The 14,864-nt window shown below is 49.0% G+C and overlaps 1 protein-coding gene across 7 annotated transcripts in view; it reads left to right on the top strand.

Annotated features, from left to right (window-relative positions):
• Window positions 1-14,864, top strand: part of MED27 (mediator complex subunit 27) — a 201,438-nt gene that overhangs the window by 13,565 nt on the left and 173,009 nt on the right. Inside the window, exon 1 of one of the 7 annotated variants that reach the window (XM_081790968.1) lies at window positions 1,190-1,647. The exons of the other annotated variants lie outside the window; for them this stretch is intronic. Within the exon in view, the coding sequence (XP_081647094.1) occupies window positions 1,645-1,647 (3 nt within the window). The 5' untranslated portion in view covers window positions 1,190-1,644. Of the gene's footprint in view, window positions 1-1,189; window positions 1,648-14,864 lie in introns of those variants that run through there. 7 annotated transcript variants of the gene reach the window in all.

Raw genomic sequence — 14,864 nt, 5'->3', positions numbered from 1 at the left:
GTGTCTGCCTGTTTTAGGGTTGGGAGTTACATTGACCCTAGTCATTTTCAGTCGAAATAACAGTGGTTTCTCTATTATTTTTACTTTCGAGAGAGAGGGAGAGAGCGAGTGGGGGAGGGACAGAGAGAGAGGGAGACAGAGGATCTGAAGCGGCTCTGTGCTAACAGCAGAGAGCCCGATGTGGGGCTCGAACTCATGAACCGTGAGATCGTGACCCGAGCTGAAGTCAGACGCTCACCTTGACTGAGCCACCCAGGCGCCCCGAGGCTTCCCTGATTATCGATCCCTTGTCAGGAGTTCCGACCACTGAGCATTCCAGGCTCGGCTCTTTCCTGATGACTCTGTACATAGTAGATTTTGAAGGAGGTGGGGGGGAGTCTGCACATTTGGGGTGTGTGCGTGCATTCACATGGGAAAAAATAGTTGCTCTTGTTATAAAATGCTCAGTCTTACTCATTTCCAGACTATGCTTTTAGGTAGTGTGTTTTTTGCTAGCAAGTATTGAATTTGCCCATTCATTGCCTGCTTAATGAGCACCTACTGTGTTCGAGGCACTGTTCTAGACCCCACAGACAAAACTGATACATTCCCGTCTCCGTGGAACTTAGACTATCTCCAGATGTCTAATTTGATCACAGGAGTTAAGTGCCCAAGGCACCTGGTAATAACGTTGGTCTTTTTTCCCTCTTAATTAGTGGCCTTCCTATGTCCCAGTTCACCAGTCTTAACCATCGGAGAGTCTTAACACACTCATGGTGTGCTGGGTGACTTAACTGGCGGGTGCAGCTGGTCTCGAACAGTGTCTGAACATGGAGGAGATTGTGTCTTGGAGTGTCGATATCTTAAGTATCATCCTGTTCTTATGGCTTGGCGCATTTTCATTCCGTCATATGCTTAATGCAAATGCAAATTTATTGCTAGTGATACCCAGTTTTCTGGTTTATTTGCCCTTGGCGTGTTACCCGCTTGCCCGCATCCTGCTCCAGCCTAATGCTGTGCTTGCTTTCAGGGGTCCTCGTTGATTTCAAGAGGACGCTAAATGTGTTTCTTTTATTTGTGTCCAGAGGAGAAAAACAATCACTCAGTCCTCTTCAGGGCACTGACTTCCTTGCTGCTGCTGACCTCAGACCTGACCCGGTTGGTTTGTTTCTATGGTGAGAGAACTCTCTGTGTTCTCTGTGATGTGTGTTAGTGATTCTTAGGCACTGTATTTGCAGCTGGGTCCGTTTAAATTTCACTTAAATACCTGATGCCCTGAGGGACGATTTTGCCCCTGGGGGACATTGGTCTTATGCCCGACTGTAGCACCTCCCCCGGGGTCAGGCTGGGTCCTCTGAGTGCCCTGCGCCGTCTCCGATCGCCCGACTGCCTGCCCGGTCGTGTGTCCAGTCGTTTCTTCATCTCAACCACTTAAAGCCACACTTCATAGTTCAGTATGCTTCCTGGAGTTGAATGCATTGATTCAGACTCCTGCATCATCCATGGCATCTGTGATGAGAATTAGGATCACCGGAGTTTCCAGACAGAGCGAATTCTCGACTTCTTCCCAGTGAGCAGAAAACGACCCAGTGGCCATTGAAGAGTTTTGTTTAATGATTCGGTGGCAGTGCGTCCTCCTGTTAAAATCGCCGCAGCAGTCTCTGTATGGTACAGTTCCTCTCCATGCCTCTCTGTCTTCACCTGTAAAATGAGTTTGAGGACGCTTCTTTCCCTGTGTGGTGACTGCACGGGGCCGGCACGTAGTAGGCATTCAGTGGGTGTTTGTTCTCTCTTTTTTAAAAAATTTTATTTCTTTATCTTGAGACAGAAAGAGAGGGTGTGAGCAGGGGAGGAGCGCACACACACACACACACACACACACAGGGCGAGAGAGAATCCCAAGCAGGCTCCATGCTGTCAGTGGGGAGCCCGATGTGGGGCTCAAACCCATGAACCGGGAGACCACGACCTGAGCTGAAGTCAAGTCGGAGGCCCAACCAACCGAGCCACCCAGATGCCCCGTCAGTTTGCCTTTTGTCACTGCAGCTCCTGCCTCCTGTACCCTCCACCCATGAACACGTGACTCGTGCCAGCAGAGACATGCCCGCTTAGCTAGGTGACCCCCAGGCTTGGCACGGAGGGCGACGATGCTAGCTCTGATTGCCTTTAAAATGTTAAGCCGCAGAGGATTATGGAGGCCGATACTCTTGTATCCCTTGTTTTTCCCGTCTAAAATGGAGCAGTCCGTGTTAATTTTAATTACTTGGATGAGCTCAAACATTGAGATTTTAGTGCATCTCTGCAGTAGCTCAGATGGCATAACCACATTATTCTGCTGGCAGTTCCTTGGGATTCTCGGCCAAAATGCTCTATTTGGGACCTCTGCTTATAAACCTGGGACGTGGTAATTTCCCAGCAAGATGTCTGGGGGGAATGTTGCTTTTCCTGTTGAGACTTGCTGCAAATAGTGAAGCGTTGGGTGCCACGGTGCTGGGCATGTATTGTTTTTGAGGGAGGTTTTCAAAGCTTTTGGTTAGCAGAGGGTCTCTTGGGGGAATTGCTGTTTTCTGATGAGTCACAAAATGGGAAAGGCCTCTCGTAATTCTCCAGTTCGGTTTTGGTCCTGAAGGGACATTGACAGCCCCTGTAGCTGGCGTGGGCTGGAAGGCAGCTCCCAACGACCTGCCTGCCGCACCTCCTGTCCCCAGCTCCTACGCTGTGGATGACAACAGGCCAGCCTCGCCGGAGGTGACGAGTTGAGAGCTGATGTCCGGTAGACAGCTGGAAATGTCAGACTCCGCGGTGGGTTAAGGAGAACCAAAGTGGAACCAGGCAGTATCCCTGGCCTCTGGTGATTTCACCCAGTCTGCACGCCAGCTGCAGCGAGCCCCCACGTGTCGGGCCCTGTGCTCACGCCGTGGTTTCTGGCGCCTGGCACCAGCATGGAGCCCCGTGCTTCTGTGCTTAGTGAGCGTTCGTTGCCAGTGGGAGCGTTCGCGCTCCCACCCTGCTTCGGCCTGTCTTCCACGGCCCGGTCAGTTGCAGGCTTCCTAAGTGGCTTCCCAGTCTCACCACCTCCTGTCTTGCCCCATGCAAGTCAGAGAGACACGGTGCAGGTTTGATCACATAAGTCTCCTCCTTCAGATGCGTTGATGATTCCTATACTCAGGTTTAAGACAGACTCCATACTGTAGTTTGTAATGCTCTGACTGTGACCCCTGGGCCCTGGCACCTGGCCACCTTCTTGCTTGAGTAACCTGCTTGTCCTTTCCCCTTCACTAAGCCTGTTTGAATGGGCTCTGCTCCTTTCTTATTTCGTTCATACTTGCTCATTTTGTTTTGTTTTGTTTTATTGTATTGTATTGTATTTTAAACCATGGTCTTTCATCTTTTTTTCAAGTTTATTCGTTTATTTTGAGAGAGAGAGAGAAAGTGAAAGTGTGAGTGGGGGAGGGGCAGAAACAGAGGGACAGAGAGAGAATCCCAAGCAGACTCCTGATGTGGGGCTCAAACCCACCAACCATGAGATCGTGACCTGAACCAAAGTCAGATGCCTAACTGACTGAGCCACCTGGGTGCCCCATCTCATTTTAGTTTCCCACACCTTTAGAGTCACATAATTGGGAGATTCTTGAAGTCCGCAGCCTGCACCGTTGCCCACATCGTGTGTGGTCCCGTTGAGCTGTAAGTACTGATCGCCCTGACTGGGGACAGGGATATATCCCGTTCATTGTATTTGCAGTGGCCGGCAGGGCCCATCGGAGAGAAACCAAAGCAGGAAGACACTTCAGCTAAATAAGTAGCTTCATAATCTTGGAAGTCAGTATTGTAATTTTAATAAAATGTGTTTCTGAGGGGAGGAGGTGGGGGCCTAGGTAGGATTTAAGGTCCCACTTTTCTTTAGGTTTGGGGTGAGATGACTTTTAACCGCTGTTATTTCCCGAGCGCACAGCTGCTGAGATGTCTTTATTCGGTTTGTGGATTCTACTCACAGCTTGACTTGCTGAAGGATAAGGCAGATTAAGTTTTTTTTTTTTCTTCTTAAACTAGTTTGGGGCTACAAACAGAAGGCAAATTATCTTGATTATTTTGAGGCAAATATGAAAAGGGCAAAGAAAGCATGCAGTGAAAGTTACAGAGGTCTCTTCTACTTAGCACTTGCAACTCCAAAAGCATGGAAGCGTCCCTCCTCTCATCAGACTGGGAGAGGCAGCGTAGCATGGCCTTAAAAGCATGAGCTCTGGGGCCAGATTATCTGGGTTCAAGTCCTGCCTCTTCCCTTTACTGCTTGTGACCTTGGGCAACTTACTCCTGTTTCCTGATCGGTAAAATTAGGTTGATAACAGTGTCTCCACCAGGGTTTGTGGTGAAGGTCAAAAGCCTAGTCTGTGTGAGGGTCAGAAGCACGGCTGGTTAGCTGTCCCAGACGCTCCCCATCGCCAAAGATTGTCTCGTAGCCCTGCATTTTTGTCTTAGTTCCCTACGGAGGGAACTCACGCTCCTAAAAGTTCAGTGACCTGCCCCCGGCCACCAGGTGTAAGCGCCTGAGAAGATTCATACATCATCTGATTCCCAGATCCCTTTACTCTGTAGTCTGCATCCACGAGGTAAAATCTTTCAAAGGGGCACATGCACCCCCACGTTTATAGCGGCACTATCGACAGTAGCCAAAGCATGGAAAGAGCCCAAATGTCCACGGATGCATGAATGGTTAAAGGAGATGTGGCATATATATAGACAATGGAGTATTACTCGGCCATCAAAAAGAATGAAATCTTGCCATTTGCAACAATGTGGATGGAACTAGAGGGTATTATGCGAAGTGAAATTAGTCAGAGAAAGACAAACGTCATATGACTTCACTCATATGAGGACTTTCGGAGACAACAGATGAACGTAAGGGAAGGGAAGCAAAAATAATATAAAAACAGGGAGGGGGACAAAACAGAAGAGACTCTTAAATACAGAGAACAAACTGAGGGTGGCTGGAGGGGCTGTGGGAGGGGGATGGGCTAAACGGACAAGGGGCGTCAAGGAAGACGCTTGTTGGGATGAGCACTGGGTGTTATATGTAGCGGGTGGATCACTGGATTCTACTCCTCAACTCATTTTTATACCATATGCTAATTTGGATGTAAATTAAGAATAAATAAATAAGCAACAACAAAAAAGAAATTTCCAAAGGTTTGCTAACTTCATTCTGGATTCTGTGTTCCTGAGCGTTTATGTAAATTACAAAAGTCATTGTCAATCGTTTATTTTCAATACATACATGGGCTGGCAAAAGAGAATCTCTTGTGTGAATCATAACTCCCGAATTTACCTCTATTGCGTTACAATTTCAGGCTAAAACAAAATTTTTATTTTGGTGGTGGTGTCTCTAAATTCGAGTTGCTAAAGCATAGCTTAGCTCCACAGACCTTCGGGACCATAGACATGATCTTTGAACTTGGTTATCACAGTTCTCCGCTCCTGCGGCTTCTGCTAATGCATGGCAGAGGTGACATGGAAGGAGTTTAAGCATTTGACTGGGGGGAGGGTTGGACTGTATTATATTCTGCACCTGCTAGTTTTCTAGTGTCTCCCACCCTGACTGGTGCTTGCCTATCGTTTGTGTTTGATAAAATACGTATTATAAAGAAGTCCCTTCACAAAAGGCAGGAGTTCTCAATCCAGGGTCTGTTGTGGTCAGGCCTCTGTTGGGTCCATGACTCTATGTAGGGACATTTTCCAGGAGAATAGTCCTTAGCTTTCGTTGGAATTCACTCATTGGTCTGTGGCCCCCACAGGCTTAAGAACTACCACCATGGAGGAAGAGTATTGTTTGTTCTTTTTTTAAACTTGTAAACAAAGCATTTTATTAATAAAATATTTACCCCCTTCATACAGTACAACAAGTTTTGTAGTGATTTAGCGTGTTATGTATTCTATAAAAGTTATTATAGAATACTCCAGCTAAAACAGTAGTTTTTTTTTTTTTTAAGTTTTTTTTTTAAATGTTTATTTATTTTTGAGACAGAGAGAGACAGAGCATGAATGGGGGAGGGTCAGAGAGAGAGGGAGACACAGAATCGGAAGCAGGCTCCAGGCTCTGAGCCATCAGCCCAGAGCCCGACGCGGGGCTCGAACCCACGGACCGTGAGATCGTGACCTGAGCTGAAGTCGGACGCTTAACCGACTGAGCCACCCAGGCGCCCCAACAGTAGAGTTGTTTTTAAAAATTTTTTTAAACGTTTATTTATTTTTGAGAGACACAGAGAGACTGAGCGTGAGCAGGGGAGGGGCAGAGAGAGTGGGAGACACAGAACCCAAAGCAGGCTCTAGCCCTGAGCTGTCAGCACAGGGCCCGATGCGGGGTGCGAACTCATGAACTATGAGATCGTGACCTGAGCCGAAGTCGGAAACTTCACCAGCTGAGCCACTCAGGCTCTATACTATAGTATATATATATATAGTATAAAACACTGTAGTTTTAAAGTATGCCAGATTAGCCTTCATTTGCAAAAACTGTCTCCTACATGCTAGTAGGAGTATATAAAGTCTACTCATATATAGAAGTATAAAAAGCAAAATCTTCCAACTAGAATCAGAGGGTCTGGGAGTATTGTTATTTTTTATACCACATCACCCTCCACTGTCCCTGACCCGGGCTGGGCAGATCCTCCCAAGGCTGGCCTTAGAGCCTTGAGGACCGGGGCCTGCAGGCACGTGTGTGAGTGAGGTGCCTTCCTTCTTTGTAGCTCTGGCTTACTGTGTGATCCAAGAACTTGCTTCCAAAGTTGTGGTTCAGCCCCCATCCCTTGTGGCCTCATTCGTTCCTTGTCCCTCCCCTCCCATCCTTTATGTTCTTTCCTAAGGTGTCCTTCAGTGTTGCAGAAATGCTGGCCGACACAGGAGGAGGCTTGCATCAGTTAGTTGATGAAGGGGGGCTATTATCTGGGGCTGCTTTGGGGTCACGGGGGACAAAGGTAAGACTTGTGGGTACCTTTCTCTGAAAGCACAGAGGAAAATGTTGTGAAGCTGTGTGCTTGAAGATTGAGCTTTGAAGCTGAGCAACATGGTGCGATGGGTGGAGAGGGTAAAGGGCTTCCTACAGAAGCTCGGAGAGGGCGGCCCTCTTAATGAAGGATCCAGCAAACGGGAGGGTTGAACGGATTGTGCAGCGGTCCCGATAACACACACCGTTGCTGTGTGCTCCTTCCCCGGAGCGGTGGAAACGACGGGCGCTGGCGAATCGGCCCGCATAGAGGCTGCTTTATGGCGCGCCCGTGTCATACCGGTGTCGGTGGAACCAGCAGCCGGGAAGCCCAAGGTGCTGCTGTACGACTTTTTTGTCCGTTCTTGTCACTTGTTCCTTTGGCCCATCTTCTTCCGCCTGTGTCTCTCTGCTGGTGGCCGTATGTGTGCACTTCTGCGGGATCGTGTGTCCCTGCCTCTCACCCTGCAGTCGGGACTCGCTCGTTCTGCCACCCGCCTCTACAGGTTGGATTGTATTTCTGCTACTCAGTTATGCTTTTTACAGAAGAAATGGAAACTGAATGATCGTTAATTCGTTAATATTTTTTCTGCCCCGAACCTCCCCTCCTTCACTGGCAGTGAGGTATCTAGACTGAATCCGGGCTCTGCAGTTTATTTACTGTGTGACCTTGGGGAGGCCCCTTGGTCTCTCTCGAGCCTCAGTTTCCATATCTTTACATGGGGTTGATGATAGTTCTTACCTTCGTGGGTTACCAGCTTTAGGTAAAGAACTGGCTCAGAGCTTAATAAATGTAAGCTCTGAGGAGCTTTGCTAATGAAATTTATTAGTGAAGATTGACACTCATGTCCCGATACTAACCTGACCTCCCGATAGCAATTCCAAGTAAGGAGGTGGGTAAGAGAGGGCGTGAGTCCCAGTCACCTAGCTTGGCAGACGGAGATCTTGAGCTGTGTTTTGGGCAAGGCATGTTAATGGCTGCTTCCTCCCCGGTCTTTGCTTTCCCGAGGATTTATTTCCAGCCGTGATGTGTCAATGGCCGTGGGTGTTCAGGCTGTAATGGATCTTGTGTTTAAGGCTTCCGTTGTCACGGCTCAGCAGAGCCTTCCCTCTGCCCGCCCCTCAGATGGCTCCGTCTCCTCTGCCCCCATCACCTGCCAGCTCCGATTTGGGGGCTGTGACACGCAGCCTTGGAGCGGTTGGCAGGTTGGCCTTAGGAGAAGCTAGGCACTGGAGCTTGCCGGCGCAATTTGTAATTAATTTATTTAATCTATCTTGTATCAACCCGAGAGGATAATTGTGCACAAATTACTGTTTAGACTCGAGGCTTGTCTCCCTTTAACTAAGCCCCACGCTGGTCTGTGGCTCTTGACCGAAGTCATTCTGAGGGTGGTTCTTCCTCTTGTTCTCCCTGGGTTACCAGCCTCGGTCCGAAGTGAATACTCTAGTTCGAGTTAGAAGCTTTGAAGAAGGGCGAGGCGCTTGTTTGCATTCTGATCCTGTAGGTCCCATCTCGCTTGTGGAGAACGGTTCTCTTTTATCTTTGCAAATGAGTCGATTCCGTTTTTCTCCAACGTGGTGAGGGTGTGTAGTCCACGGCTGCTCCGTTCTTTCAGGTACAGGGGGGTCTTCAGGGTGGGGTCGGACTGGGTTCGGTAGTTCTCAGGGGTGGGAAGGAGGTGTGGACGGCGAGGAGTGGCACGTTTGCCAAATCCCTTCTGTTGTAATGAACATAACACGCCATTGAGTGTAAGACGCGTCATCATCGCCTGTGCCACCGAGAAGGACAAAGCACTGCTAGAGATAAATTTTTAGACACCAGGATCATAAGATGCATCGTGATTTCAGAAAGTTTTGGAATAAGTGAAATGCGCTATGTTGGGAATGGGTGTGGTTACAAAAGCTTTTCCAAACCCAAGTTGTAGAGATGTGGATTTGGAGGGCCCAGACATTTTTGTCACACAGCACCCTTCACGTGACCTTTCGATTACTGAAAATAGTATGCACTTTGCCTCTCTGTGCGTAGGGAGAGGGGACTGGAATCCCTATATGGTATCTGTCATATCACGCTTTTTCTGTATGGCTCTCCAATGTTCACGTTTAACGTTATTTTCACTCAGCCTAATATAAAGACTTTGCTTTTGTAATTGGTGGCCAATCTCATGTAATTCTTTTTTTTATTTAAAAAAAAATTTTTTTTTTAACGTTTTATTTATTTTTGAGACAGAGAGAGACAGAGCATGAACCGGGGGAGGGGCAGAGAGAGAGGGAGACACAGAATCGGAAGCAGGCTCCAGGCTCTGAGCCATCAGCCCAGAGCCCGACGCGGGGCTTGAACTCACGGACCGCGAGATCGTGACCTGAGCCGAAGTCGGACGTTTAACCGACTGAGCCACCCAGGCGCCCCCAATCTCATGTAATTCTTAATGTTAAGAAAGATAAGATTGGATGGGGCACCTGGGTGGCTCAGTTGGTTAAGCATCTGGCTTTTTATTTCAGCTCAGGGCATGACCTCTCAGTTTGTGAGTTCGAGTCCTGCATCGGGCTCTGTGCTGACAGCGCAGAGCCTGCTTGGGATTCTGTCTCCCTCTCTCTCTGCCCCTCCCTCCCACTCTCTCTCTCTCTCTCTCTCTCAAAAATAAATAAACAAAAATTTAAAAAGATAAGATTGGCACTTTTGAATTTTTTCCCCGTGAGCACAGAACGTTCCATTGTTTATTGCACTCACTGGGGGCCACAGTGATGACTTTTCCATCGTCATCAGGAGGGGCTGAGCAAGCAGAGAGGGTGCGTTGTTGATTCTGGCATCTCGGAGAAAGATAAACTCGGTTTTCTGCCTTCAGGGGGCTTACTAGGACGAAATTCAGGGAGTCTTTTCACTTTGATGAGTAATGCTTGGGTCATCTGCTGAAAAATCCCAGGTACAGGCAGAGTTTTCTGGCTGCTAGCTGATTTTGTATCTGGAAATTGCAATTCTGGCCTCTCATTGGCTCCCATCTGTGCTCCTATTTATCCTAGAGTAAATGAAGTTTCCTGAGTTTTACTAAGTTATTCCTGATTACTTCAGGCAGAAGGAGCCTGGCCACAGATGCAGGACAACGTCTAAGCGCCATACCAAGTGCGCGCAGCCCCCTGCGGCAACACTTTCAATAGTCCTGCTTGATGGAGTTGGCTGACGACCACCTCAGGTGATGCAGGCTTACTTTTGCCTTTGTCTAGTCTCCTCAGGTCGCCAGGAAAAGAGTCACTTGAGTTCATGTCAGCAAAAAAGGGGCATTTGTTGGGTGTTTTATGGAACCAGAGGGCAGGAAATAGAGCCAGGCCTTCCTAAGGGGCCGCCGCCAAAAACCAGAGAGATGTCTGGACCCAGAACTTGGCACTGTGGGAGCCGCAGTCGGGACAAGGGTCCCTGCTTCTTCGTGCGCCTCCTCCATCAGGCTCTCCTGTGCAGGCAGGCACAGGCAGGTGTGCTTGGTGGAGCAGGACAGCCTCATGGCCTCTGACATTACCTGACCCCAGTTTAGGTGAACGGTGTGGGCCGGGTGAGGAGCCTCTCAGTTCCACTCTCCAGAAGGGAATCCGGAGCCCTCTGTCTGTTCTGGTCTGATGAGCGTGTCCCCGGAGATGGGGCGGGCCGCCTCCGGACGGAGGGTCGATGCGGAGCCGGTCTGGAGGCCTCGATCGGCAAGGCCACCCTCAGTCGCCACGCCTGTGCCTTCCTGTGTTCCACTCCGAACGTTGCAAAGCGGCTCTTCCGAAGTGGCACTTCCCTGCTTGGAAGTTGGGGACGCCTTCCCCTAGCCGTGCCCGCGTCACGTATCTGGAAAGTGGTCCAGATCGGTCACCGCCTGACCGTCACCAGGGCGGCTGCCGCGGGAGCGTGAGTTTTATTCCTCGTCTTCCCCGTCCTGACAGCTCCACGAGGGGTCCGTTCAGAGGGAGGCACCTGAGTCCCTCGCAGGAGCAGGGGGGTGTAGGAGGACTAACAAGGAGCCGCAGACACTGCCAGCGTTTGTCCTGCGTGACGAAGGGTCCGTGATGAAGGCCCGGAGTAAACAACGCGCCGTAGTTGCCGTGGTGGGAACGGAGGCAGGTGCTCTGGCAGCCCACGCGGGACAGTAAAATTGCAGACTTGGGCGCCCAGGCGTGTGACCTGATGGTTAGGCACCTCGGGCTCAGTCTGAGGCCCGGTCACCCTGTGCCTCCCCTGCTTCCTTCCTACGTGCCCTGGGGGCAAATGGCTCAACCCCCTCCGTGCTTCCTCCTCTGCAAAATGGGCCCAAAATGGGCCTCACCATGGCGGCTGCCTCACTGGGTTGTGGTTCGGCCTCGGTGAATTGCTACACCTGCAGCATTTAGAATGATGTCTGGCGCATAATAAGGGCTCCGTGAATAGCCACTCGCCTCCGTGTTATTAATCATTCCAGTTGTGCCGTGGTGGGCGGAGGTCAGACTGACGTGAGACGTTTACTCTCTCTGTGGATTTAATGGTCCTGGCTGCTCTTGGCTCCCGTGAATGGGTGGGTGATGGAGGGGGGGGGTCCTCTGTGCACTGACATTAGTCCAAACGCTTTACCCTTCCTAATGTTGTCTTGGAGGCAGCTTGTCAGTGCTACGAGCGAGCGTAGGGCATCTTAATAGCAGATTTCATTTGTGGTTTGGAGTATGAGTTGACCCACATCTAAATCCTTCTTGATTTAACCGTCTTTGCTGTCCTGTTTGATCTTGTAAATATTAATTTCATCTGGTTGTATGTGTGGTTTTCAATGGTCCCGAGGTTAATTACTGTATTTTGTTTATAAAGTACTCATAGAAGGCTAGGCATCTGGTAGAGACCTTACGAAAGCTCAGTCCCAGTTGTGGCCTAGAGACTTGTAATAAGACTTGATGAGCATTAGTAAGAAAATGATTTCTAGTCCTTATAGATTTGGCTTATCTGGCCAGAGTCTTCTGTCTCGAGAAATAGTTGAGTCCTAACTATTCTGTGTGTTTTCTATCTGTTGATGGAAGTGAGGAATCCCAGTATTGTCTCCTGAGAATGCTCACGGGGAGCCCCAGCCTTGTCATATAGGAAATGTTTCTTGAGGGCCTGCTGTGTGCAAGGCTGTGTGTTTGACTCTGCGGGCGGTGCAGGGGGGGCGGGTAGGGGAGGCTAGAGAAGACAGGGCCCTGGCTTCCCAATGCTTCCAGCACAGTAAGAGGTGAGGCAGGACAGGGACGCCTGGGTGGCTCAGTCGGTGAAGCGTCCGACTTCAGCCCAGGTCATGATCCCACGCTTCGTGGGTTCGAGCCCCACATCGGGCTCTGTGCTGACAGCTCGGAGCCTGGAGCCTGCTTCGGATTCTGTGTCCCCTCTCTCTCTGTCCCTCTCCTGCTTGCAGTCTGTCTCCCAAAAATAAATAAATATTTAAAAAAAAAAGAGGGGGGTGCCTTGGTGGCTCAGTCGGTTAAGCGTCCGACTTCGGCTCAGGTCACGATCTCGCGGTCCTTGAGTTCGAGTCCGCATCGGGCTCTGGGCTGATGGCTCAGAGCCTGGAGCCTGCTTCTGATTCTGTGTCTCCCTCTCTCTCTGCCCCTCCCCCATTCATGCTCTGTCTCTCTCTGTCTCAAAAATAAATAAACGTTAAAAAAAAAAAATTAAAAAAAAAAAGAGGTGAGGCAGGACAGATCCATGTGGCACAGAGCAGAAGGTCACAACACTAGGCGGGCACGGGGGCCCCGAAGGTCTTACAGAGGAGACCAGTGTGGTGAGTGCACGCTAAAGACAGTGGGGAGGGGGTGTTGACCTGCCCCAGGAGGGTGCCCGCGTTCTCCATAGAATCAGGGAGGTGGGGAAGAGGGCGGGTGTCTCCCGTTCTAGGTAGAGAGGACAGTGTGAGCAAATATAAAAAAAATTAAGAAAGAAATCCTAAGAAAACTAGATTTCTAAGCCTTCCTGATCTAAAACTATTAGATTCCCATGCTACGTCCTTGATTTTTGTTTGTTTCTTGATTATATTCCCATATCATTTTTACTTTTGATTACTTGATGTTTTAAAAATAGATTAACCTTTTTTCCATATGTTTGCTTTAAAAAGGAAACTCTGTGACTTATTCCGTTGTTTATTATATATGTGTTTTTCATAGACATTTTAATACGTAAGCACTGAAGTGTAAAACAACGTTCTCCTGGGAGGAGCTACGCAGGCGTCACCTGGTAGGCATCCGAGGCACACCTTGCCTACTTGGGTGACCTCTGTATTTGGTTCATGAGACTCGGCTCTTTTGCCTGGAACATAAGGTGTGTGAAGAGGACAGTAGCAGAGGCAGAGCAGTGATACGGGGAAGGTGGTACAGGAGTTACAAACCTGCGTTCTGGAAGTTCTGCCTGGGTTCATCGCCTGCTTCTGCCGTTTCTTAGCTGCGTGATTTTAGGCATGTTGCTTAATGTTTCTGTGTCTCTGTTTTCACATGTAAAATGGGGCTAGTAATAGTGTCTGGGTTCGTGTAGGGTTTGACACGTATTAGCACTCACTAGAATGTCCTTGTGTGTGTGTGTGTGTGTGTGTGTGTGTGTGTGTATGTGTGTGTTTTAAGAGGCAAGCATTTCCCCCTAATGTCCACACACATCTCTCTCCCAGTCTCCCTCCCTCTCTGCCCCCATCTCTCCCCACTTTTCCCCCCCTCCCTCCCCCCTTCAGATCTTTGATGCTCATCCTGAAGAAATTAGTGCCTCCCTCCCCATTACTTTCTTTCCCTTTACCATGTTTTTCTTTATAGCCAAGCCAACAGGTTTCTGAGCAACCTTTTCATGGAATCATTAAGGGACATGCTCATAAAAACCGGTACAGAACAGTAATTTCAGGTGACCCGAACGTGGTGCTGGAGCATCTCACGGACCTGAGTTTGATTGGGCTTTGTTAGGGGAGATTTTTTTCCCTCCCTGTGTATGTAAGTCTTACCTTTGAGATGCTCCTTCTACAAAGAGTCAAAGGCTTTATTCCTGATAGCCATCATATCCTTCAAAAACATACATATTGCATAACTACTCGACAGCCACTGTGCTGAATTCATCTTTTATTATTAAACCTCAAAATAGGGACTGTTTGCAGATTAAATGTCAGCTCTTCTCCAAGATGTTTTGTTTTTGCTTGTGAAGCAGAAGTTTGTAGACAAATAGCTGACCCCTTGTAAAGGAAATGTAAAAGAATAAAATTGTCTTAAGGTGACTGCCTCCGAGAGCCGACAGACTGAGTACTTGCCGATGCTGTTTTCTCCTTCCTGATCCCCCTTCCGTGTGCCCATCCGTCTTTGCCGCGTGCCCTTTGCCCATATCATGCGAAACCTCGTGCGTGGGTTGGACGAAATAAGTCAGAAAGTGAGTGAGAGCCATGTTATTCCCTCCTGTTGCCCGTTTTCCTGGACCACAGTTTGTTTCGTTCTGTTGTTCATTTTTTGTGCGGTTGCTCATAAGCTGAATGTCCCTGTCACAGTTAAGAAAGGGAAGGGACTGCTCTGGCACCAGAGTCTCCGGTGGATCTCTTCTGGTCTTATTGTGGCATGTGACACACTCAATTTCTGGAACTCGGGGCAGGGCTCACCGACAGAATTTTCTGAGGTGATGGAAAAGTCCTATGTTGGCGTTATTCCGTGTGGTAGCCCTTAGTCACCTGGGACTGTTGAGCACTTGAAATGTGGCTAGTGTAACTGGGGACTGAATTTTACATGTTATTAAATTTTAATTAAATTTAAGTCAAATAGCCACATGTGGCCAGCAGCCGCTATATTGGATGACGCAGGTCTAGAGGCTGGCAGGAGCCCTGGGCTGTATAGATCAGTACCAACCCCCTTATCTTTTTAACCGCACGTATTTCCATGGTCTTGATGTCTAGCTCAGGGATGTGGCGGAGGGTGGATGGGTCTTTGAAAA

Source organism: Panthera onca, chromosome D4 (genome assembly GCF_046562875.1).
Source record: "Panthera onca isolate mPanOnc1 chromosome D4, mPanOnc1 haplotype 2, whole genome shotgun sequence".
Taxonomy (NCBI): Eukaryota; Metazoa; Chordata; class Mammalia; order Carnivora; family Felidae; genus Panthera; species Panthera onca.
This window is presented reverse-complemented; position numbering and strand designations above follow the sequence as displayed.